The following is a 22,711-nucleotide window of genomic DNA, read 5'->3' on the forward strand; positions in this document are numbered from 1 at the left end:
GGTGTGGGAGCTCTCGGTTCAAACCCCGGCAGCACTCGCAACAGGTGTTGCTTGTTTTAACATTTCTCCAGCACCTAGCGTACTCATGACCTCCGTTATATCATCAAGCATGCTTGCCGGCTGGGTGGCTCAGGTGGTAGCACCGCTGATTCATGGTGTGGGAGCTCTCGGTTCAAACCCCGGCAGCGCTCGCTGCAGTTGTTGCTTGTTTTAACATTTCTCCAGCACCTAGCGTACTCATGACCTCCGTTATATCATCACCCCTGCTTGCCGGCTGGGTGGCTCATGTGGTAGCACCGCTGATTCATGGTGCAGTGGAGCAAGGTTCAATACTCGGTAAAGGCAACTTCAGTTGTTACTCGTTTTAACATTTCTCCAGCACCTATCGTACTCATGACCTCCGTTATATCATCAAGCATCCTTGCTGGCTGGGTGGCTCAGGTGGTAACACCGCTGATTCATGGTGTGGGAGCTCTCGGTTCAAACCCCGGCAGCGCTCGCAGCAGTTGTTGCTTGTTTTAACATTTCTCCAGCACCTAGCGTACTCATGACCTCCGTTATATCATCAAACATGCTTGCCGGCTGGGTGGCTCAGGTGGTAGCACCGCTGATTCATGGTGCAGTGGAGCAAGGTTCAATACCCGGTAAAGGCAACTTCAGTTGTTACTCGTTTTAACATTTCTCCAGCACCTATCGTACTCATGACCTCCGTTATATCATCAAACATGCTTGCCGGCTGGGTGGCTCAGGTGGTAGCACCGCTGATTCATGGTGCAGTGGAGCAAGGTTCAATACCCGGTAAGGGCAGCTTCAGTTGTTGCTCATTTTAACATTTCGCCAGCACCTATCGTACTCATGACCTCCGTTATATCATCACCCATGCTTGCCGGCTGGGTGGCTCATGTGGTAGCACCGCTGATTCATGGTGCAGTGGAGCAAGGTTCAATACCCGGCAAAGGCAACTTCAGTTGTTACTCGTTTTAACATTTCTCCAGCACCTATCGTACTCATGACCTCCGTTATATCATCAAGCATGCTTGCTGGCTGGGTGGCTCAGGTGGTAACACCGCTGATTCATGGTGTGGGAGCTCTTGGTTCAAATCCCAGCAGCGGTTGCAAAAAAATAAAGTTTCAAAAATACCAGTATTATAGAAATTTTATTTGAAATTTTGTAAAAATTTTTTAAAAACCAGCTGACTATTCCTATCCACCCCACGCGCAACCTCCCCACGACCGCCATGCCCCACCCCCCCCTCCCCACCTCGCCCCCCTCACCCCTCCGGCCATCCCCCACTATACGAGTTTACGCCCACTTAACTCCACCTACTTCTCATTTTATGTTGACTTCATCCAGTTGGAGGCACATATTTAATTATCAATCCCTCAAGAGGCTGGATCATTTTGGAGGCGGGATCCCCCCGGAGGCGGGATCCCGCATAATTTCAAGTTGAGGGGGGAAGTTACACACACCCCTTTTTGTGCCGACTGGGAAGGCAACGCCCTATCATTTTTGTTTTGTTTTGTTTTTTGGACCGACTAGGATTTGAACACAGTACTCCAGCACCATGAATCTGCGGTGCTACCAATGGAGCTAGTCAGCTGGCAGACATTCATGATGTTATAACGGAGGTGATGACTGCGATAGGTGTTGGAAGTGGACAAATGGCAAAATGACCTACACTTGCCGTCATAGGACCAGAGTTCAATGTTCGAGTTCAAGTTAAGTTTGTTTTGCTATTGCTCAAGGTTCAACATGCATCGTAATCATCACCTCCGTTATAACATCAGCCACACATGCCAGCTGAATGGTGCAGTTGGTAGCAGCGGTGGGTCACGGTCGATGGTACCTGAGTTCAAAACCCGGTCCCGTCCAATGTTACTTGTTTTGCAATTTCGTCAGGTTCAGCATGTATTGTGATCATGACCTCCGTTATATCATCAAGCATGCTTGCCGGCTGGGTGGCTCAGGTGGTAGCACCGCTGATTCATGGTGTGGGAGCTCTCGGTTCAAACCCCGGCAGCACTCGCAACAGGTGTTGCTTGTTTTAACATTTCTCCAGCACCTAGCGTACTCATGACCTCCGTTATATCATCAAGCATGCTTGCCGGCTGGGTGGCTCAGGTGGTAGCACCGCTGATTCATGGTGTGGGAGCTCTCGGTTCAAACCCCGGCAGCGCTCGCTGCAGTTGTTGCTTGTTTTAACATTTCTCCAGCACCTAGCGTACTCATGACCTCCGTTATATCATCACCCATGCTTGCCGGCTGGGTGGCTCATGTGGTAGCACCGCTGATTCATGGTGCAGTGGAGCAAGGTTCAATACCCGGCAAAGGCAACTTCAGTTGTTACTCGTTTTAACATTTCTCCAGCACCTATCGTACTCATGACCTCCGTTATATCATCAAGCATCCTTGCTGGCTGGGTGGCTCAGGTGGTAACACCGCTGATTCATGGTGTGGGAGCTCTCGGTTCAAACCCCGGCAGCGCTCGCAGCAGTTGTTGCTTGTTTTAACATTTCTCCAGCACCTAGCGTACTCATGACCTCCGTTATATCATCAAACATGCTTGCCGGCTGGGTCGCTCAGGTGGTAGCACCGCTGATTCATGGTGCAGTGGAGCAAGGTTCAATACCCGGTAAAGGCAACTTCAGTTGTTACTCGTTTTAACATTTCTCCAGCACCTATCGTACTCATGACCTCCGTTATATCATCAAACATGCTTGCCGGCTGGGTGGCTCAGGTGGTAGCACCGCTGATTCATGGTGCAGTGGAGCAAGGTTCAATACCCGGCAAAGGCAACTTCAGTTGTTACTCGTTTTAACATTTCTCCAGCACCTATCGTACTCATGACCTCCGTTATATCATCAAGCATGCTTGCTGGCTGGGTGGCTCAGGTGGTAACACCGCTGATTCATGGTGTGGGAGCTCTTGGTTCAAATCCCAGCAGCGGTTGCAAAAAAATAAAGTTTCAAAAATACCAGTATTATAGAAATTTTATTTGAAATTTTGTAAAATTTTTTTAAAAACCAGCTGACTATTCCTATCCACCCCACGCGCAACCTCCCCACGACCGCCATGCCCCACCCCCCCCTCCCCACCTCGCCCCCCTCACCCCTCCGGCCATCCCCCACTATACGAGTTTACGCCCACTTAACTCCACCTACTTCTCATTTTATGTTGACTTCATCCAGTTGGAGGCACATATTTAATTATCAATCCCTCAAGAGGCGGGATCATTTTGGAGGCGGGATCCCCCCGGAGGCGGGATCCCGCATAATTTCAAGTTGAGGGGGGAAGTTACACACACCCCTTTTTGTGCCGACTGGGAAGGCAACGCCCTATCATTTTTGTTTTGTTTTGTTTTTTGGACCGACTAGGATTTGAACACAGTACTCCAGCACCATGAATCTGCGGTGCTACCAATGGAGCTAGTCAGCTGGCAGACATTCATGATGTTATAACGGAGGTGATGACTGCGATAGGTGTTGGAAGTGGACAAATGGCAAAATGACCTACACTTGCCGTCATAGGACCAGAGTTCAATGTTCGAGTTCAAGTTAAGTTTGTTTTGCTATTGCTCAAGGTTCAACATGCATCGTAATCATCACCTCCGTTATAACATCAGCCACACATGCCAGCTGAATGGTGCAGTTGGTAGCAGCGGTGGGTCACGGTCGATGGTACCTGAGTTCAAAACCCGGTCCCGTCCAATGTTACTTGTTTTGCAATTTCGTCAGGTTCAGCATGTATTGTGATCATGACCTCCGTTATATCATCAAGCATGCTTGCCGGCTGGGTGGCTCAGGTGGTAGCACCGCTGATTCATGGTGTGGGAGCTCTCGGTTCAAACCCCGGCAGCACTCGCAACAGGTGTTGCTTGTTTTAACATTTCTCCAGCACCTAGCGTACTCATGACCTCCGTTATATCATCAAGCATGCTTGCCGGCTGGGTGGCTCAGGTGGTAGCACCGCTGATTCATGGTGTGGGAGCTCTCGGTTCAAACCCCGGCAGCGCTCGCTGCAGTTGTTGCTTGTTTTAACATTTCTCCAGCACCTAGCGTACTCATGACCTCCGTTATATCATCACCCCTGCTTGCCGGCTGGGTGGCTCATGTGGTAGCACCGCTGATTCATGGTGCAGTGGAGCAAGGTTCAATACTCGGTAAAGGCAACTTCAGTTGTTACTCGTTTTAACATTTCTCCAGCACCTATCGTACTCATGACCTCCGTTATATCATCAAGCATCCTTGCTGGCTGGGTGGCTCAGGTGGTAACACCGCTGATTCATGGTGTGGGAGCTCTCGGTTCAAACCCCGGCAGCGCTCGCAACAGTTGTTGCTTGTTTTAACATTTCTCCAGCACCTAGCGTACTCATGACCTCCGTTATATCATCAAACATGCTTGCCGGCTGGGTGGCTCAGGTGGTAGCACCGCTGATTCATGGTGCAGTGGAGCAAGGTTCAATACCCGGTAAAGGCAACTTCAGTTGTTACTCGTTTTAACATTTCTCCAGCACCTATCGTACTCATGACCTCCGTTATATCATCAAACATGCTTGCCGGCTGGGTGGCTCAGGTGGTAGCACCGCTGATTCATGGTGCAGTGGAGCAAGGTTCAATACCCGGTAAGGGCAGCTTCAGTTGTTGCTCATTTTAACATTTCGCCAGCACCTATCGTACTCATGACCTCCGTTATATCATCACCCATGCTTGCCGGCTGGGTGGCTCATGTGGTAGCACCGCTGATTCATGGTGCAGTGGAGCAAGGTTCAATACCCGGCAAAGGCAACTTCAGTTGTTACTCGTTTTAACATTTCTCCAGCACCTATCGTACTCATGACCTCCGTTATATCATCAAGCATGCTTGCTGGCTGGGTGGCTCAGGTGGTAACACCGCTGATTCATGGTGTGGGAGCTCTTGGTTCAAATCCCAGCAGCGGTTGCAAAAAAATAAAGTTTCAAAAATACCAGTATTATAGAAATTTTATTTGAAATTTTGTAAAATTTTTTTAAAAACCAGCTGACTATTCCTATCCACCCCACGCGCAACCTCCCCACGACCGCCATGCCCCACCCCCCCCTCCCCACCTCGCCCCCCTCACCCCTCCGGCCATCCCCCACTATACGAGTTTACGCCCACTTAACTCCACCTACTTCTCATTTTATGTTGACTTCATCCAGTTGGAGGCACATATTTAATTATCAATCCCTCAAGAGGCGGGATCATTTTGGAGGCGGGATCCCCCCGGAGGCGGGATCCCGCATAATTTCAAGTTGAGGGGGGAAGTTACACACACCCCTTTTTGTGCCGACTGGGAAGGCAACGCCCTATCATTTTTGTTTTGTTTTGTTTTTTGGACCGACTAGGATTTGAACACAGTACTCCAGCACCATGAATCTGCGGTGCTACCAATGGAGCTAGTCAGCTGGCAGACATTCATGATGTTATAACGGAGGTGATGACTGCGATAGGTGTTGGAAGTGGACAAATGGCAAAATGACCTACACTTGCCGTCATAGGACCAGAGTTCAATGTTCGAGTTCAAGTTAAGTTTGTTTTGCTATTGCTCAAGGTTCAACATGCATCGTAATCATCACCTCCGTTATAACATCAGCCACACATGCCAGCTGAATGGTGCAGTTGGTAGCAGCGGTGGGTCACGGTCGATGGTACCTGAGTTCAAAACCCGGTCCCGTCCAATGTTACTTGTTTTGCAATTTCGTCAGGTTCAGCATGTATTGTGATCATGACCTCCGTTATATCATCAAGCATGCTTGCCGGCTGGGTGGCTCAGGTGGTAGCACCGCTGATTCATGGTGTGGGAGCTCTCGGTTCAAACCCCGGCAGCACTCGCAACAGGTGTTGCTTGTTTTAACATTTCTCCAGCACCTAGCGTACTCATGACCTCCGTTATATCATCAAGCATGCTTGCCGGCTGGGTGGCTCAGGTGGTAGCACCGCTGATTCATGGTGTGGGAGCTCTCGGTTCAAACCCCGGCAGTGCTCGCTGCAGTTGTTGCTTGTTTTAACATTTCTCCAGCACCTAGCGTACTCATGACCTCCGTTATATCATCACCCATGCTTGCCGGCTGGGTGGCTCATGTGGTAGCACCGCTGATTCATGGTGCAGTGGAGCAAGGTTCAATACCCGGCAAAGGCAACTTCAGTTGTTACTCGTTTTAACATTTCTCCAGCACCTATCGTACTCATGACCTCCGTTATATCATCAAGCATGCTTGCTGGCTGGGTGGCTCAGGTGGTAACACCGCTGATTCATGGTGTGGGAGCTCTTGGTTCAAATCCCAGCAGCGGTTGCAAAAAAATAAAGTTTCAAAAATACCAGTATTATAGAAATTTTATTTGAAATTTTGTAAAATTTTTTTAAAAACCAGCTGACTATTCCTATCCACCCCACGCGCAACCTCCCCACGACCGCCATGCCCCACCCCCCCCTCCCCACCTCGCCCCCCTCACCCCTCCGGCCATCCCCCACTATACGAGTTTACGCCCACTTAACTCCACCTACTTCTCATTTTATGTTGACTTCATCCAGTTGGAGGCACATATTTAATTATCAATCCCTCAAGAGGCGGGATCATTTTGGAGGCGGGATCCCCCCGGAGGCGGGATCCCGCATAATTTCAAGTTGAGGGGGGAAGTTACACACACCCCTTTTTGTGCCGACTGGGAAGGCAACGCCCTATCATTTTTGTTTTGTTTTGTTTTTTGGACCGACTAGGATTTGAACACAGTACTCCAGCACCATGAATCTGCGGTGCTACCAATGGAGCTAGTCAGCTGGCAGACATTCATGATGTTATAACGGAGGTGATGACTGCGATAGGTGTTGGAAGTGGACAAATGGCAAAATGACCTACACTTGCCGTCATAGGACCAGAGTTCAATGTTCGAGTTCAAGTTAAGTTTGTTTTGCTATTGCTCAAGGTTCAACATGCATCGTAATCATCACCTCCGTTATAACATCAGCCACACATGCCAGCTGAATGGTGCAGTTGGTAGCAGCGGTGGGTCACGGTCGATGGTACCTGAGTTCAAAACCCGGTCCCGTCCAATGTTACTTGTTTTGCAATTTCGTCAGGTTCAGCATGTATTGTGATCATGACCTCCGTTATATCATCAAGCATGCTTGCCGGCTGGGTGGCTCAGGTGGTAGCACCGCTGATTCATGGTGTGGGAGCTCTCGGTTCAAACCCCGGCAGCACTCGCAACAGGTGTTGCTTGTTTTAACATTTCTCCAGCACCTAGCGTACTCATGACCTCCGTTATATCATCAAGCATGCTTGCCGGCTGGGTGGCTCAGGTGGTAGCACCGCTGATTCATGGTGTGGGAGCTCTCGGTTCAAACCCCGGCAGCGCTCGCTGCAGTTGTTGCTTGTTTTAACATTTCTCCAGCACCTAGCGTACTCATGACCTCCGTTATATCATCACCCATGCTTGCCGGCTGGGTGGCTCATGTGGTAGCACCGCTGATTCATGGTGCAGTGGAGCAAGGTTCAATACCCGGCAAAGGCAACTTCAGTTGTTACTCGTTTTAACATTTCTCCAGCACCTATCGTACTCATGACCTCCGTTATATCATCAAGCATGCTTGCTGGCTGGGTGGCTCAGGTGGTAACACCGCTGATTCATGGTGTGGGAGCTCTCGGTTCAAACCCCGGCAGCACTCGCAACAGGTGTTGCTTGTTTTAACATTTCTCCAGCACCTAGCGTACTCATGACCTCCGTTATATCATCAAGCATGCTTGCCGGCTGGGTGGCTCAGGTGGTAGCACCGCTGATTCATGGTGTGGGAGCTCTCGGTTCAAACCCCGGCAGCGCTCGCTGCAGTTGTTGCTTGTTTTAACATTTCTCCAGCACCTAGCGTACTCATGACCTCCGTTATATCATCACCCCTGCTTGCCGGCTGGGTGGCTCATGTGGTAGCACCGCTGATTCATGGTGCAGTGGAGCAAGGTTCAATACTCGGTAAAGGCAACTTCAGTTGTTACTCGTTTTAACATTTCTCCAGCACCTATCGTACTCATGACCTCCGTTATATCATCAAGCATCCTTGCTGGCTGGGTGGCTCAGGTGGTAACACCGCTGATTCATGGTGTGGGAGCTCTCGGTTCAAACCCCGGCAGCGCTCGCAGCAGTTGTTGCTTGTTTTAACATTTCTCCAGCACCTAGCGTACTCATGACCTCCGTTATATCATCAAACATGCTTGCCGGCTGGGTGGCTCAGGTGGTAGCACCGCTGATTCATGGTGCAGTGGAGCAAGGTTCAATACCCGGTAAAGGCAACTTCAGTTGTTACTCGTTTTAACATTTCTCCAGCACCTATCGTACTCATGACCTCCGTTATATCATCAAACATGCTTGCCGGCTGGGTGGCTCAGGTGGTAGCACCGCTGATTCATGGTGTGGGAGCTCTCGGTTCAAACCCCGGCAGCGCTCGCTGCAGTTGTTACTTGTTTTAACATTTCACCAGCACCTATCGTACTCATGACCTCCGTTATATCATCAAGCATGCTTGCCGGCTGGTTGGCTCAGGTGGTAGCACCGCTGATTCATGGTGCAGTGGAGCAAGGTTCAATACCCGGTAAGGGCAGCTTCAGTTGTTGCTCATTTTAACATTTCGCCAGCACCTATCGTACTCATGACCTCCGTTATATCATCACCCATGCTTGCCGGCTGGGTGGCTCATGTGGTAGCACCGCTGATTCATGGTGCAGTGGAGCAAGGTTCAATACCCGGCAAAGGCAACTTCAGTTGTTACTCGTTTTAACATTTCTCCAGCACCTATCGTACTCATGACCTCCGTTATATCATCAAGCATGCTTGCTGGCTGGGTGGCTCAGGTGGTAACACCGCTGATTCATGGTGTGGGAGCTCTTGGTTCAAATCCCAGCAGCAGTTGCAAAAAAATAAAGTTTCAAAAATACCAGTATTATAGAAATTTTATTTGAAATTTTGTAAATTTTTTTTAAAAACCAGCTGACTATTCCTATCCACCCCACGCGCAACCTCCCCACGACCGCCATGCCCCACCCCCCCCTCCCCACCTCGCCCCCCTCACCCCTCCGGCCATCCCCCACTATACGAGTTTACGCCCACTTAACTCCACCTACTTCTCATTTTATGTTGACTTCATCCAGTTGGAGGCACATATTTAATTATCAATCCCTCAAGAGGCGGGATCATTTTGGAGGCGGGATCCCCCCGGAGGCGGGATCCCGCATAATTTCAAGTTGAGGGGGGAAGTTACACACACCCCTTTTTGTGCCGACTGGGAAGGCAACGCCCTATCATTTTTGTTTTGTTTTGTTTTTTGGACCGACTAGGATTTGAACACAGTACTCCAGCACCATGAATCTGCGGTGCTACCAATGGAGCTAGTCAGCTGGCAGACATTCATGATGTTATAACGGAGGTGATGACTGCGATAGGTGTTGGAAGTGGACAAATGGCAAAATGACCTACACTTGCCGTCATAGGACCAGAGTTCAATGTTCGAGTTCAAGTTAAGTTTGTTTTGCTATTGCTCAAGGTTCAACATGCATCGTAATCATCACCTCCGTTATAACATCAGCCACACTTGCCAGCTGAATGGCGCAGTTGGTAGCAGCGGTGGGTCACGGTCGATGGTACCTGAGTTCAAAACCCGGTCCCGTCCAATGTTACTTGTTTTGCAATTTCGTCAGGTTCAGCATGTATTGTGATCATGACCTCCGTTATATCATCAAGCATGCTTGCCGGCTGGGTGGCTCAGGTGGTAGCACCGCTGATTCATGGTGTGGGAGCTCTCGGTTCAAACCCCGGCAGCACTCGCAACAGGTGTTGCTTGTTTTAACATTTCTCCAGCACCTAGCGTACTCATGACCTCCGTTATATCATCAAGCATGCTTGCCGGCTGGGTGGCTCAGGTGGTAGCACCGCTGATTCATGGTGTGGGAGCTCTCGGTTCAAACCCCGGCAGCGCTCGCTGCAGTTGTTGCTTGTTTTAACATTTCTCCAGCACCTAGCGTACTCATGACCTCCGTTATATCATCAAACATGCTTGCCGGCTGGGTGGCTCAGGTGGTAGCACCGCTGATTCATGGTGTGGGAGCTCTCGGTTCAAACCCCGGCAGCGCTCGCTGCAGTTGTTACTTGTTTTAACATTTCACCAGCACCTATCGTACTCATGACCTCCGTTATATCATCAAGCATGCTTGCCGGCTGGTTGGCTCAGGTGGTAGCACCGCTGATTCATGGTGCAGTGGAGCAAGGTTCAATACCCGGTAAGGGCAGCTTCAGTTGTTGCTCATTTTAACATTTCGCCAGCACCTATCGTACTCATGACCTCCGTTATATCATCACCCATGCTTGCCGGCTGGGTGGCTCATGTGGTAGCACCGCTGATTCATGGTGCAGTGGAGCAAGGTTCAATACCCGGCAAAGGCAACTTCAGTTGTTACTCGTTTTAACATTTCTCCAGCACCTATCGTACTCATGACCTCCGTTATATCATCAAGCATGCTTGCTGGCTGGGTGGCTCAGGTGGTAACACCGCTGATTCATGGTGTGGGAGCTCTTGGTTCAAATCCCAGCAGTGGTTGCAAAAAAATAAAGTTTCAAAAATACCAGTATTATAGAAATTTTATTTGAAATTTTGTAAATTTTTTTTAAAAACCAGCTGACTATTCCTATCCACCCCACGCGCAACCTCCCCACGACCGCCATGCCCCACCCCCCCCTCCCCACCTCGCCCCCCTCACCCCTCCGGCCATCCCCCACTATACGAGTTTACGCCCACTTAACTCCACCTACTTCTCATTTTATGTTGACTTCATCCAGTTGGAGGCACATATTTAATTATCAATCCCTCAAGAGGCGGGATCATTTTGGAGGCGGGATCCCCCCGGAGGCGGGATCCCGCATAATTTCAAGTTGAGGGGGGAAGTTACACACACCCCTTTTTGTGCCGACTGGGAAGGCAACGCCCTATCATTTTTGTTTTGTTTTGTTTTTTGGACCGACTAGGATTTGAACACAGTACTCCAGCACCATGAATCTGCGGTGCTACCAATGGAGCTAGTCAGCTGGCAGACATTCATGATGTTATAACGGAGGTGATGACTGCGATAGGTGTTGGAAGTGGACAAATGGCAAAATGACCTACACTTGCCGTCATAGGACCAGAGTTCAATGTTCGAGTTCAAGTTAAGTTTGTTTTGCTATTGCTCAAGGTTCAACGTGTATCATAATCATCACCTCCGTTATAACATCAGCCACACTTGCCAGCTGAATGGCGCAGTTGGTAGCAGCGGTGGGTCACGGTCGATGGTACCTGAGTTCAAAACCCGGTCCCGTCCAATGTTACTTGTTTTGCAATTTCGTCAGGTTCAGCATGTATTGTGATCATGACCTCCGTTATATCATAAGCATGCTTGCCGGCTGGGTGGCTCAGGTGGTAGCACCGCTGATTCATGGTGTGGGAGCTCTCGGTTCAAACCCCGGCAGCACTCGCAACAGGTGTTGCTTGTTTTAACATTTCTCCAGCACCTAGCGTACTCATGACCTCCGTTATATCATCAAGCATGCTTGCCGGCTGGGTGGCTCAGGTGGTAGCACCGCTGATTCATGGTGTGGGAGCTCTCGGTTCAAACCCCGGCAGCGCTCGCTGCAGTTGTTGCTTGTTTTAACATTTCTCCAGCACCTAGCGTACTCATGACCTCCGTTATATCATCACCCATGCTTGCCGGCTGGGTGGCTCATGTAGTAGCACCGCTGATTCATGGTGCAGTGGAGCAAGGTTCAATACTCGGTAAAGGCAACTTCAGTTGTTACTCGTTTTAACATTTCTCCAGCACCTATCGTACTCATGACCTCCGTTATATCATCACCCATGCTTGCCGGCTGGGTGGCTCATGTGGTAGCACCGCTGATTCATGGTGCAGTGGAGCAAGGTTCAATACCCGGCAAAGGCAACTTCAGTTGTTACTCGTTTTAACATTTCGCCAGCACCTATCGTACTCATGACCTCCGTTATATCATCACCCATGCTTGCCGGCTGGGTGGCTCATGTGGTAGCACCGCTGATTCATGGTGCAGTGGAGCAAGGTTCAATACCCGGCAAAGGCAACTTCAGTTGTTACTCGTTTTAACATTTCTCCAGCACCTATCGTACTCATGACCTCCGTTATATCATCAAGCATGCTTGCTGGCTGGGTGGCTCAGGTGGTAACACCGCTGATTCATGGTGTGGGAGCTCTTGGTTCAAATCCCAGCAGCGGTTGCAAAAAAATAAAGTTTCAAAAATACCAGTATTATAGAAATTTTATTTGAAATTTTGTAAATTTTTTTTAAAAACCAGCTGACTATTCCTATCCACCCCACGCGCAACCTCCCCACGACCGCCATGCCCCACCCCCCCCTCCCCACCTCGCCCCCCTCACCCCTCCGGCCATCCCCCACTATACGAGTTTACGCCCACTTAACTCCACCTACTTCTCATTTTATGTTGACTTCATCCAGTTGGAGGCACATATTTAATTATCAATCCCTCAAGAGGCGGGATCATTTTGGAGGCGGGATCCCCCCGGAGGCGGGATCCCGCATAATTTCAAGTTGAGGGGGGAAGTTACACACACCCCTTTTTGTGCCGACTGGGAAGGCAACGCCCTATCATTTTTGTTTTGTTTTGTTTTTTGGACCGACTAGGATTTGAACACAGTACTCCAGCACCATGAATCTGCGGTGCTACCAATGGAGCTAGTCAGCTGGCAGACATTCATGATGTTATAACGGAGGTGATGACTGCGATAGGTGTTGGAAGTGGACAAATGGCAAAATGACCTACACTTGCCGTCATAGGACCAGAGTTCAATGTTCGAGTTCAAGTTAAGTTTGTTTTGCTATTGCTCAAGGTTCAACATGCATCGTAATCATCACCTCCGTTATAACATCAGCCACACTTGCCAGCTGAATGGCGCAGTTGGTAGCAGCGGTGGGTCACGGTCGATGGTACCTGAGTTCAAAACCCGGTCCCGTCCAATGTTGCTTGTTTTGCAATTTCATCAGGTTCAGCATGTATTGTGATCATGACCTCCGTTATATCATCAAGCATGCTTGCCGGCTGGGTGGCTCAGGTGGTAGCACCGCTGAATCATGGTGTGGGAGCTCTCGGTTCAAACCCTGGCAGCGCTCGCAATAGGTGTTGCTTGTTTTAACATTTCTCCAGCACCTAGCGTACTCATGACCTCCGTTATATCATCAAGCATGCTTGCCGGCTGGGTGGCTCAGGTGGTAGCACCGCTGATTCATGGTGTGGGAGCTCTCGGTTCAAACCCCGGCAGCACTCGCAACAGGTGTTGCTTGTTTTAACATTTCTCCAGCACCTAGCGTACTCATGACCTCCGTTATATCATCAAGCATGCTTGCCGGCTGGTTGGCTCAGGTGGTAGCACCGCTGATTCATGGTGCAGTGGAGCAAGGTTCAATACCCGGTAAAGGCAACTTCAGTTGTTACTCGTTGTAACATTTCTCCAGCACCTATCGTACTCATGACCTCCGTTATATCATCAAACATGCTTGCCGGCTGGGTGGCTCAGGTGGAAGCACCGCTGATTCATGGTGTGGGAGCTCTCGGTTCAAACCCCGGCAGCGCTCGCTGCAGTTGTTGCTTGTTTTAACATTTCTCCAGCACCTAGCGTACTCATGACCTCCGTTATATCATCAAGCATGCTTGCCGGCTGGGTGGCTCAGGTGGTAGCACCGCTGATTCATGGTGCAGTGGAGCAAGGTTCAATACTCGGTAAAGGCAACTTCAGTTGTTACTCGTTTTAACATTTCTCCAGCACCTATCGTACTCATGACCTCCGTTATATCATCAAGCATGCTTGCCGGCTGGGTGGCTCGGGTGGCAGCACCGCTGATTCATGGTGTGGGAGCTCTCGGTTCAAACCCCGGCAGCGCTCGCTGCAGTTGTTGCTTGTTTTAACATTTCTCCAGCACCTAGCGTACTCATGACCTCCGTTATATCATCAAGCATGCTTGCCGGCTGGGTGGCTCAGGTGGTAGCACCGCTGATTCATGGTGCAGTGGAGCAAGGTTCAATACTCGGTAAAGGCAACTTCAGTTGTTACTCGTTTTAACATTTCTCCAGCACCTATCGTACTCATGACCTCCGTTATATCATCAAGCATGCTTGCCGGCTGGGTGGCTCGGGTGGCAGCACCGCTGATTCATGGTGTGGGAGCTCTCGGTTCAAACCCCGGCAGCGCTCGCTGCAGTTGTTGCTTGTTTTAACATTTCTCCAGCACCTAGCGTACTCATGACCTCCGTTATATCATCAAGCATGCTTGCCGGCTGGTTGGCTCAGGTGGTAGCACCGCTGATTCATGGTGCAGTGGAGCAAGGTTCAATACCCGGTAAAGGCAACTTCAGTTGTTACTCGTTTTAACATTTCTCCAGCACCTATCGTACTCATGACCTCCGTTATATCATCAAGCATGCTTGCTGGCTGGGTGGCTCAGGTGGTAGCACCGCTGATTCATGGTGTGGGAGCTCTCGGTTCAAACCCCGGCAGCGCTCGCAGCAGTTGTTGCTCATTTTAACATTTCGCCAGCACCTATCGTACTCATGACCTCCGTTATATCATCACCCATGCTTGCCGGCTGGGTGGCTCATGTGGTAGCACCGCTGATTCATGGTGCAGTGGAGCAAGGTTCAATACCCGGCAAAGGCAACTTCAGTTGTTACTCGTTTTAACATTTCTCCAGCACCTATCGTACTCATGACCTCCGTTATATCATCAAGCATGCTTGCCGGCTGGGTGGCTCAGGTGGTAACACCGCTGATTCATGGTGTGGGAGCTCTTGGTTCAAATCCCAGCAGCAGTTGCAAAAAAAATAAAGTTTCAAAAATACCAGTATTATAGAAATTTTATTTGAAATTTTGTAAATTTTTTTTAAAAACCAGCTGACTATTCCTATCCACCCCACGCGCAACCTCCCCACGACCGCCATGCCCCACCCCCCCCTCCCCACCTCGCCCCCCTCACCCCTCCGGCCATCCCCCACTATACGAGTTTGCGCCCACTTAACTCCACCTACTTCTCATTTTATGTTGACTTCATCCAGTTGGAGGCACATATTTAATTATCAATCCCCCCGGAGGCGGGATCCCGCATAATTTCAAGTTGAGGGGGGAAGTTACACACACCCCTTTTTGTGCCGACTGGGAAGGCAACGCCCTATCATTTTTGTTTTGTTTTGTTTTTTGGACCGACTAGGATTTGAACACAGTACTCCAGCACCATGAATCTGCGGTGCTACCAATGGAGCTAGTCAGCTGGCAGACATTCATGATGTTATAATGGAGGTGATGACTGCGATAGGTGTTGGAAGTGGACAAATGGCAAATTGACCTACACTTGCCGTCATAGGACCAGAGTTCAATGTTCAAGTTCAAGTTAAGTTTGTTTTGCTATTGCTCAAGGTTCAACGTGTATCATAATCATCACCTCCGTTATAACATCTACCAAGCTTGCCAGCTGAATGGTGCAGTTGGTAGCAGCGGTGGGTCACGGTCGATGGTACCTGAGTTCAAAACCCGGTCCCGTCCAATGTTACTTGTTTTGCAATTTCGTCAGGTTCAGCATGTATTGTGATCATGACCTCCGTTATATCATCAAGCATGCTTGCCGGCTGGGTGGCTCAGGTGGTAGCACTGCTGATTCATGGTGTGGGAGCTCTCGGTTCAAACCCCGGCAGCACTAGCCACAGGTGTTGCTTGTTTTAACATTTCTCCAGCACCTAGCGTACTCATGACCTCCGTTATATCATCAAGCATGCTTGCCGGCTGGGTGGCTCAGGTGGTAGCACCGCTGATTCATGGTGTGGGAGCTCTCGGTTCAAACCCCGGCAGTGCTCGCTGCAGTTGTTGCTTGTTTTAACATTTCTCCAGCACCTAGCGTACTCATGACCTCCGTTATATCATCAAGCATGCTTGCCGGCTGGTTGGCTCAGGTGGTAGCACCGCTGATTCATGGTGCAGTGGAGCAATGTTCAATACCCGGTAAAGGCAACTTCAGTTGTTACTCGTTTTAACATTTCTCCAGCACCTATCGTACTCATGACCTCCGTTATATCATCAAGCATGCTTGCTGGCTGGGTGGCTCAGGTGGTAACACCGCTGATTCATGGTGTGGGAGCTCTCGGTTCAAACCCCCGCAGCGCTCGCAGCAGTTGTTACTTGTTTTAACATTTCTCCAGCACCTAGCGTACTCATGACCTCCGTTATATCATCAAACATGCTTGCCGGCTGGGTGGCTCAGGTGGTAGCACCGCTGATTCATGGTGTGGGAGCTCTCGGTTCAAACCCCGGCAGCGCTCGCTGCAGTTGTTACTTGTTTTAACATTTCACCAGCACCTATCGTACTCATGACCTCCGTTATATCATCACCCATGCTTGCCGGCTGGGTGGCTCATGTGGTAGCACCGCTGATTCATGGTGCAGTGGAGCAAGGTTCAATACCCGGCAAAGGCAACTTCAGTTGTTACTCGTTTTAACATTTCTCCAGCACCTATCGTACTCATGACCTCCGTTATATCATCAAGCATGCTTGCCGGCTGGGTGGCTCATGTGGTAGCACCGCTGATTCATGGTGCAGTGGAGCAAGGTTCAATACCTGGCAAAGGCAACTTCAGTTGTTACTCGTTTTAACATTTCTCCAGCACCTATCGTACTCATGACCTCCGTTATATCATCAAGCATGTTTGCTGGCTGGGTGGCTCAGGTGGTAACACCGCTGATTCATGGTGTGGGAGCTCTTGGTTCAAATCCCAGCAGCAGTTGCAAAAAAATAAAGTTTCAAAAATACCAGTATTATAGAAATTTTATTTGAAATTTTGTAAATTTTTTTTAAAAACCAGCTGACTATTCCTATCCACCCCACGCGCAACCTCCCCACGACCGCCATGCCCCACCCCCCCCTCCCCACCTCGCCCCCCTCACCCCTCCGGCCATCCCCCACTATACGAGTTTGCGCCCACTTAACTCCACCTACTTCTCATTTTATGTTGACTTCATCCAGTTGGAGGCACATATTTAATTATCAATCCCTCAAGAGGCGGGATCATTTTGGAGGCGGGATCCCCCCGGAGGCGGGATCCCGCATAATTTCAAGTTGAGGGGGGAAGTTACACACACCCCTTTTTGTGCCGACTGGGAAGGCAACGCCCTATCATTTTTGTTTTGTTTTTTTTTTTTGGACCGACTAGGATTTGAACACAGTACTCCAGCACCATGAATCTGCGGTGCTACCAATGGAGCTAGTCAGCTGGCAGACATTCGTGATGTTATAACGGAGGTCATGAGTACGCTAGGTGCTGGAGAAATGTTAAAACAAGCAACAACTGCAGCGAGTGCTGCCGGGGTTTGAACCGAGAGCTCCCACACCATGAATCAGCGTTGCTACCACATGAGCCACCCAGCCGGCAAGCATACTCGATGATATAACGGAGGTCATGAGTACGCTAGGTGCTGGAGAAATGTTAAAACGAGCAATAACTGAAGTTGCCCTTACCGGGTATTGAACCTTGCCCCAGAGCACCATGAATCAGCGGTGCTACCACCTGAGCCACCCAGCCGGCAAGCAGGCTTGATGATATAACGGAGGTCATGAGTACGCTAGGTGCTGGAGAAATGTTAAAACAAGCAACAACTGCCGGGGTTTGAACCGAGAGCTCCCACACCATGAATCAGCGGTGCTACCACCTGAGCCACCCAGCCGGCAAGCATGCTTGATGATATAACGGAGGTCATGATCACAATACATGCTGAACCTGACGAACTTGCAAAACAAGCAACATTGGACGTGACCGGGCTTTGAACTCTCGTCCCATCGACCGAGACGCACCGCTGCTACCAACTGCGCCATTCAGCTGGCATGCTTGGTGCATGTTAGAACGGAGGTGATGCTTACGATGCCTGTTGAACCTTGAGAGGTAGCAAAACAAGCTTAACTTAACATGAACTGTCCTGACCTGGCTTTGAACTCTGGTCCCATGGACCATGACCCACCGTTGCTACCAACTGCGCCATTCAGCTGGCAAGCTTGACGCATGTTATAATGGAGGTGACCATTACGATGCATGTTGAACCTTGAGAGAACTTGAGAACTGGACAAATGGCAAAATGACCTACACTTGCCCTGACCGGGTATTGAACCTTGCTCCCCTGCATCATGAACCAGCGGTGCTACCACCTGAGCCACCCAGCCAGCAAGCATGCATGATCATATAACGGAGGTCATGATCATAATACATGCTGAACGAAATTGCAAAACAAGCAACATTGGACGTGACCGGGTTTTGAACTCAGGTCCCATCAACTTTGCCCCACCGCTGCTACCAACTGCGCCATTCAGCTGGCAAGTTTGGTAGATGTTATAACGGAGGTGATGCTTACGATGCATGTTGAACCTTGAGCAACAGCAAAACAAGCAACAGTTGATGTGAGCCGGTATTGAACTCTGGTCCCATGGACCATGCCCTAACGCTGCTACCAACTGCGCCATTCAGCTGGCAAGCTTGAAGCATGTTATAACGGAGGTGATGATTACGATGCATGTTGAACCTTGAGCGATATCAAAACAAGCAACAGTTGACGTGGGCCGGTATTGAACTCTGGTCCCATGGACCATGACCTAACGCTTCTACCAACTGCGCCATTCAGCCGGCAAGCTTGCCCGCTGTTATAACAGAGGTGATGATTGGGATACACAGGAGAAATAGCAAAACATAAGAAGACCGCCGTGCCTTGGTATTGAACCCTGAGCGTCTGAACCATGATCAACTGCTTTTATCCCCCGAGCTAGCCACCACTCCAGCTTCGTTTAAGGAGGTGATGTGGACGATACATGCCGGCCCCCTGAGATACAGCAAAACAATGCAGGACATGGCTTGGTCTGACCGGGTATTGAACCCTGACACCATGCCCTGTGCTTCAACACTTCCACAACATGAGCTAGACAGCAGGCAAACATACACGATGTTGTAACGGAGGTGATGATCATGATACCTGCTTGATCGGGAGAAATAGCAAAACAACTGAAGATCGTGTTTGCACTGACCGAGTCTTGAACCGTGGATCTTATGCACCATGCTCCATCACCCACAGCTTCTACCACCAGAGCTAACCGCCAGGTGAGCAGCCAGGGTGTTGTAACGGAGGTGATGAGGACGACACATGCGGGCCCTCGCGATACAGCAAAACAACAAGACTTGGCATTGAACCGTGATCCCCTGGACTTATAACAATATCCCAATGGTGCTACAACCTGCGCTAGCTAGCAGGCCAACAGGTGATGACAAGAGATGCCTTTATTCGGGGAAAGACGTTGGTTTTTCATTTTCTCGCCGAAATTCCCAAAACGCGGCAGGATGCCCGAAGGCGCATCCCAAGTGGGAACAGCAACATCAAGAATTTGCTGAGTCGCCCTGAGCAGGTTTGGAACCCTGGCCCCCGTGCACCGTGACCTCCCGGTGCTGTTAGCTGAGCTATCCAGCAGGAAGTGGGCGTGTTGAGGGAATGATGGCGATGATGAAGATGTCACGTTGAAGTCATGTGATCATGGGGTGCAGGTGCATCGGAGGCGTCTTCCATGGAGGTTCCCACGCTGGCTTGTACCTGCGTGGTGGCGACGTTCCTCTGGCTTCTCCTGACGCTCCTGATTCGAAAACTCAGACAGGTGCGATGATGACGATGATGATGACGATGATGATGATGATGATGATGGCAACATGTTGACTCATATGAGGAATGTTTGCTCTGTGAAGCCTCACGACCCCCGCAGCAAAGCAGAGTACCTGTCCATCATCGTGGACGCAGGAGGCGGTCCCCTGCAGGAGGAGGGGGGGGGCAGACTCCACTATGACTCCAACCAATGGGAGTTCCCTCGAGAGCGCCTCAAATTAGGTATGAAACTAATCTTTGTTCCCCGAAGGATGTATTGAGAGGATGTATGAAGATCACATGACAGATACGGCGGCTTTCTCATGGGCCTTACGGCGTCGCCGCCGGGAGGGGCCGTCCTTCCGTTCATCAGCCATGTGTTGTCTTTCCTGCTAATTAACTCCATGATAAGTTCACAGTGGGTGTGGCTCGCTGTTTACCGACTAATCAGCCTCCTCAGCCTTCGCCAAAGTCCTCGCCAGGACTGATGAGGACCGTGTTGTCTTTTGTCCTTCCTGTCCCACCCAGGCAACAATCTGGGCCGTGGAGCCTTCGGGAAGGTGGTGCAGGCGTCCGCCTTCGGGCTGGACGACGCCTCCGGCTGCAGGATGGTGGCGGTGAAGATGCTTAAAGGTACGGCAACTCGCCTCCAATCCAAGCGGCCTTCTTTCCAAGTCCTTCAAGCCTTCAGGACTGCCTTTGTCCACCAGAGGGCGCCACAGACAGCGAGCGCAAAGCCCTGATGACCGAGCTGAAAATTCTCAGCTACATCGGACATCACGTCAACGTTGTCAACCTCCTGGGGGCCTGCACCACGCCTGGAGGTCTGTCCCTTTGCAGGGGGGTCCCGGGAGGGGGGGGGGGATACTGGGTCCACGACACAACTCCAACCAACCTGACCGCTTGTCTGCCATTGCAGGCCCACTCATGGTCATCGTGGAGTTCTGTCGCTATGGAAACCTCTCCAGCTTCCTGAAGAGCAAGCGAGACGTGTTTGTGCTCAAGCGGGTGAGCAAAAAGAAGAAGCAAAAGATGCTTCAAGAACAGGAACGTTCACACGCACACCTTTCACAGCTTCAACAACGTAGACGTTTCCCAATTATTCAGAAAGAGAAAAAAGCGCTCGTCACTTCTGCTATCTCCTTTTGAGGTTTGCAGACCTTATCTGGTCCACAAGACCTCAGGTCGACTTCCCTAAAAGTCCTCTCACATGTCACCAAAAGATCTCCGGTTGTCACCAGGAAGTTGGCCTCTCTTGACGTTTATGAATTCTATACCAGAAAACATCATACATCTACGCTTCCTTCTCAGGGCCCACAAGGGACAAGTTGGCATCCGCCCACGGGACCAGGCTTTGGTGACCGTAAGCAACACACGTGTCCGTCACAACATGGCTTCTTTCCAACAAGGAAAGTAGCAACAAGAGTTTATTAGGAAATCATCACAGTCATTTTTTTTTTTTACTTTAGATGACATCCGGACTTCCGACACGGCTTTGTTCCTGGAGGACCTGGTCTCCTTCAGCTTCCAGGTGGCACGAGGGATGGACTTCCTGGCCGCTCGAAAGGTCTCATAGTTGCACTAAAAGTACATCACAAGTAAAAACACTTAGCAAACACTGCCAGGTGGGCATCGAACTCTGGGCAGAATTCAGCCTTTCTTCCAGAGAACTGGAATCATGATCTGGAGTGCATGACAAAATGTGACATGTAGTATGAAGTTCATGTAGTGGCACCAAAGTATGGACATTATTATTCCTATTATTATGGACATTATATGAACTAGCAGGCATCTGTGCAGACCCCTAAGTGTCGTCTGTGGGTCCTAGTGTATCCACCGAGACCTGGCGGCCCGAAACGTCCTCCTGGCAGACGACCGAGTGGTGAAGATCTGCGACTTCGGCCTGGCCAGAGACATCTACAAAGACCCCGACTACGTGCGCAAGGGAGACGTGAGCGCACACGGCACCCAGACCGGGGGGCGTCGCCAAGGTAAATAACGTGCTGTGATTGGCTGACAGGCCCGCCTGCCTCTCAAGTGGATGTCTCCGGAGTCCATCTTTGACAAAGTCTTCACCACTCAAAGTGACGTCTGGTCCTTTGGCGTGCTCCTCTGGGAGATCTTCTCTTTGGGTAAGAGCTCTCACTCCCACCAGTCCTGGAAGCTTTGGGGGTGTAATACCACGCATGTCCACCAGGAGCGTCCCCGTACCCTGGTCTCCACATCGATGAGGAGTTCTGCCACAGACTGAAGGCAGGAACCAGGATGAGAGCGCCGGAGTTCAGCACGGCTGACATGTGAGAGCAGATGAAACGTGTTGATGGTTCTGGTCTTAGAAGATGACCGCGTGTGTGTGTGTGTGTGTGTGTAGTTACAGTACCATGCTGGCCTGCTGGGAGGCCGAGCCCAGCCAGCGACCTTCCTTCTCCCAGCTGGTGGAGACCCTGGGGGACCTGCTCCAGTCCATGGTGCAGCAGGGGGGGAAGGACTACATTCCTCTGGGATGGCCGGAGAAAGCTGAACCCGGCTGGGACAAAAGCCTCGCCGTCACTAACCTCAGGTAGGAATCATCATCGAGTCACGGATGGACTTCTTCCAGTCCTGGAACAATCAAGTCTTTGGACAAATGGAGCACACTCCAAATCCAGATCCAAAGTGTTTGTGCTTGACCTTGGGTAGTTACATGCGGGCCGTGGCCACCCTCCAGACCTTTGAGGTTCCCTGCCAGGGCGACGCTGGTCGTGGACGTGATGATGAGGCAAGAAGACACAACAGCAACTAAAACCCCAAACAAACACAAACACAGTCCTCATGAGACCTGATTGACTCGTTGGCTTCAGGATGAGCAGAGCGACAGCGGCATGGTCCTTCCATCAGAGGAGCTCCAGCACCTGGCGTGGAACCACAGGAGCACCGGGAAGCTCAGCAGGTACCAAACGATGTTCTTTCATGCCAGCATCAAACATCAACACGTCTCGCGGCTTCCTCACC

The 22,711-nt window shown here is 50.4% G+C and overlaps 1 protein-coding gene across 1 annotated transcript in view; it reads left to right on the top strand.

The window, feature by feature from the left end:
* flt1 (fms related receptor tyrosine kinase 1) overlaps window positions 1-22,711 on the top strand; it is a 47,262-nt gene that overhangs the window by 23,936 nt on the left and 615 nt on the right. The window contains exons 16-28 of the mRNA XM_058059300.1: window positions 19,630-19,736; window positions 19,825-19,963; window positions 20,249-20,353; window positions 20,431-20,544; window positions 20,640-20,728; window positions 21,032-21,083; window positions 21,190-21,287; window positions 21,549-21,671; window positions 21,741-21,852; window positions 21,918-22,017; window positions 22,092-22,280; window positions 22,400-22,478; window positions 22,561-22,649. Coding sequence (XP_057915283.1) covers window positions 19,630-19,736; window positions 19,825-19,963; window positions 20,249-20,353; window positions 20,431-20,544; window positions 20,640-20,728; window positions 21,032-21,083; window positions 21,190-21,287; window positions 21,549-21,671; window positions 21,741-21,852; window positions 21,918-22,017; window positions 22,092-22,280; window positions 22,400-22,478; window positions 22,561-22,649 — 1,396 coding nt within the window. The remainder of the gene's footprint in view (window positions 1-19,629; window positions 19,737-19,824; window positions 19,964-20,248; window positions 20,354-20,430; window positions 20,545-20,639; window positions 20,729-21,031; window positions 21,084-21,189; window positions 21,288-21,548; window positions 21,672-21,740; window positions 21,853-21,917; window positions 22,018-22,091; window positions 22,281-22,399; window positions 22,479-22,560; window positions 22,650-22,711) is intronic.

Source organism: Doryrhamphus excisus, chromosome 21, assembly GCF_030265055.1.
Source record: "Doryrhamphus excisus isolate RoL2022-K1 chromosome 21, RoL_Dexc_1.0, whole genome shotgun sequence".
Classification (NCBI taxonomy): domain Eukaryota; kingdom Metazoa; phylum Chordata; class Actinopteri; order Syngnathiformes; family Syngnathidae; genus Doryrhamphus; species Doryrhamphus excisus.